Genomic DNA, 3145 nt, shown 5'->3' with positions numbered 1-3145 from the left:
GGGGTGGAGGATCGGGGTTGGCTCAGGGAGCGGAGACTCGTGTGCATTCTCTTCGTATGCTGGTAATTAACGCGCTTCTCGCCCTATCCTTAATTATAATCCGTAATTTTAGGATTTTCGCCACGTTTATTATCTATTTATAATATTATCGCTCTTCGAGATGGCGTCCGAATTGATGACACGTAGAAATCGTAAATAGTTGATTTAAAGCGTGACGCTTTACTCTCTTCTTTCCCAATTATTCGTCTTCGTCCCTCGTTACCTATCTCTCTCTCTCTCTCTCTCTCTCTTTCTCTCTCTGTCATTGTATGTATGCGTGTAATGTATTTATGTTATGTAACTGTTATATATATATATACCTTCATGCACTATGGTATCAATGTTATTTTCTTATTCTTGTGTTAACGGCGTGTGTATCAATATCTTTGTTTTCTTTATAATCCGTATACAGTATTGTGTAATTGTGCGGCGCGTTACGCAAGCGCCCTCTGTGTATGTAATTGGACTCTATGTATGTTATATGTATTCACGTAAATATATATATATATATATATATATATATATATATATATATCCGTATAGTGTATCTGTCTGCCTGCGTTTTATATGCTGCCGAGATGCTGGACTTTGACAAATTCCCAATGAATTTTCTCACGAGCCGAATTCACGATGAAGGCGCTAAATTCTACCATCTTGGGGAGAGACGAGCAATGGTTGTTGTGGGGTGGCGACCGCTTAGGAACCTACGTCCCATCCATGTCACCTGAAAGACATTGAAAGCTTATTATGCATATATTATAAATCTCCAAATCGGTATATGCTTAATTTTAACATAAAAGGATTGCTTCGTCTTTATTTTCTTAAATTGTCAACAAATTTTTGTTACAGTCAGCATACAAGTAATATCTTTCTTTTTTTACCAGGACGCTCAGAAAATTGAAATTTACCTTGGCTGGACGATTTTGAGACTCACGAGTGAGGCTGCGGCGTGCAATGGTCCCGCTTATCTCCCGTAGTCGCTGCTGGCGGCTTTATCGCCGGTTTTTCTTCGCTAACCGGCGTCGGGGGTGCGTCCTTTCGGGGCGGCATCCTTTCGTTTATCGCGTCCAACCCCTTCGCCTCGGCGAACGACGTGATCTTGTGATTCGGCGAGAAACCCTGCAGCGCTGTGAAAGGAGGAACGATTATAATTTAATCTTCAGGTTTAATCTCGATTATAATTTATCTGATAAGGTTATCGTTATCTTTTTCTTTTTTTTTTTTTAGGGACAGTACATAGACATCCTTACCATTTTTTAGGGACGTCTTTCCACCCGACAGGGCACCCAGGGGCAGAGCACCCGTTGGCGTAAGACCCTTCAGTTGCAAGACGCTCTCGCTCTCCTCCCTAGAGATAAAAAACGGGGAATGATCAAGATTTTATAATATTCTAATCCACGTATCTTCCATATACACGGACCCGTATGGAATTACTATATCGATCTCGAAATTAATCGCACTCGGTGGATTGAATCAACGCGTACCAATATCCGCGCAAAAATTTCGAGCGACGGAAACTAATCGCCGTTCAGTTTGGTACCAGCACTGTAGGTGGATGCAGAATTGACGATATTCCGGAATTCAAAGGTTCTACCCGTACATCCGGTTGATTCACAGGGTTGAGATACAGATGGATGGACAGGTATAGGGCGCGGACTATTTCATTGAAATTTCATCACTTCTATGCTTTGGGGGGGATTGGATGCCAACTAAATTCTATTCCAGCATCTTCCATACGGTCTGACCCTCGTGTTACTATGTAATTTCTTAAGCAATCGAATAACTTCCGGATCGGATGGTCTTACTGACCTGAGCACGGAGAAGACGCGGGCCATTTTCCCGATTGCTCTGATCTTGTTCCTGATGACTTCCTTGCGGAGATTGGCTGCTGCACCTGCGAGAATACACGTTTTATTCATTTATCATTTTATTATACACCCTTCGCGTCTCATCCTGATAGCGCAGTATCTCTGAAATTTATTATTGTAATCGTTTCCTATATTTCGTGTCCAGGAGCAACAATGAAAATGAGTGATTATTATTGATTTTTAAATAATTCGATCTTCGACTGCATACTTACATAGGTTTTGAAAAAAAATTTTCTTTTACCCGATAATCATTTTTCAATCATTTCCATAACAGGTTAATAGGAATATCAAGATATTGCGCTATGTTCAAGAATGTAATATGTATATTTTTTTATTTCAATCCATATACGCAGAATTATTATATTCTTTTATTCATAGTCATTACAACGCACAGCAAAACGAGCATAACAGATCAATCGTATGTAAACGTAAATTATTTAACGTTGGTATCAGTGCGCAATTAGCGAACGCGTTACGGCTACTTTATATATACATATAGTATATATGATTGAGTGCGCAATGCTCGAAGCTGCGTCTGGTATGATTACATATGTATATATATATGTATATCGACGACCAATATGTTACAATAAGATCGTGCAGATGCGAGCGAAAATTGAATTTCCATGCAACATGCAGGCGGAAGAGTTTAGAAAACGCGCGAGACCTGAACGTCGTCGTGTTTGTAAAATCGCCAGACCGGAAGTTCGGCAGTATCGCAGTGAAAAAAAAAAAGTAACTATAGAAATGAAATAAAACCCACATACCACCCACAAACCCACATATAAATGAAATAATACCCATATATCTACGCCATACGAAAATTTTCTCGAATGAAAATTTTATTTTCCAGGTAAACGATCGACGACCAAGAAGAAATCGTGTTAATTAGAATTTTTCAAAACGAACAATGGTGGACAAACTGTACGTCTGACGAACCCCACGATAAAACAATAGAATTACCTGCAATCTCTGACAAGTACTTATCGGTCTTTTTTTCTCTTAAAAAATTTTGTTCTTAATTCTCTCTCTAAAGACCTTCTTACTTACAGGCTTACGCTATCAACCGGGATGTGATCGATCGATATTTCTCGAAGGATTTACCGATTGGATAATTCCTTTTTTACTTTTCTTCTCCTAATAACGTCCGTCCAGTTTGAGGACTGAACAATGGATTCCGACGAGAGAGAGAAAGATAGGAGCAGTTCTCTCAAGTTCTTTCGGAGTGGGGGAAGCGG

General features: G+C 39.7%; 1 protein-coding gene across 9 annotated transcripts in view; it reads right to left on the bottom strand.

Moving 5' to 3' along the window:
- The window catches only part of LOC107273014, a 57888-nt gene that overhangs the window by 6833 nt on the left and 47910 nt on the right, over window positions 1-3145 (bottom strand). For 4 of the 9 annotated variants that reach the window (XM_025090341.1, XM_015750795.2, XM_015750793.2 and 1 more), the window contains 4 exons: window positions 1849-1933; window positions 1290-1387; window positions 948-1166; window positions 263-763 (listed from right to left, as the gene is read on the bottom strand). In XM_025090341.1, the coding sequence (XP_024946109.1) occupies window positions 970-1166; window positions 1290-1387; window positions 1849-1933 (380 nt within the window). In that variant the 3' untranslated portion in view covers window positions 263-763; window positions 948-969. The remainder of the gene's footprint in view (window positions 1-262; window positions 764-947; window positions 1167-1289; window positions 1388-1848; window positions 1934-3145) is intronic. The other 5 variants (XM_025090342.1, XM_025090343.1, XM_015750800.2 and 2 more) reach the window with 2 other exon arrangements.

The sequence above is a fragment of the Cephus cinctus genome, unplaced genomic scaffold (assembly GCF_000341935.2).
Source record: "Cephus cinctus unplaced genomic scaffold, Ccin1 Ccin1_scaffold1343, whole genome shotgun sequence".
Taxonomy (NCBI): domain Eukaryota; kingdom Metazoa; phylum Arthropoda; class Insecta; order Hymenoptera; family Cephidae; genus Cephus; species Cephus cinctus.
Note: the sequence above shows the minus strand (reverse complement) of the source record. Positions and strands in the feature narration are given on the sequence as shown.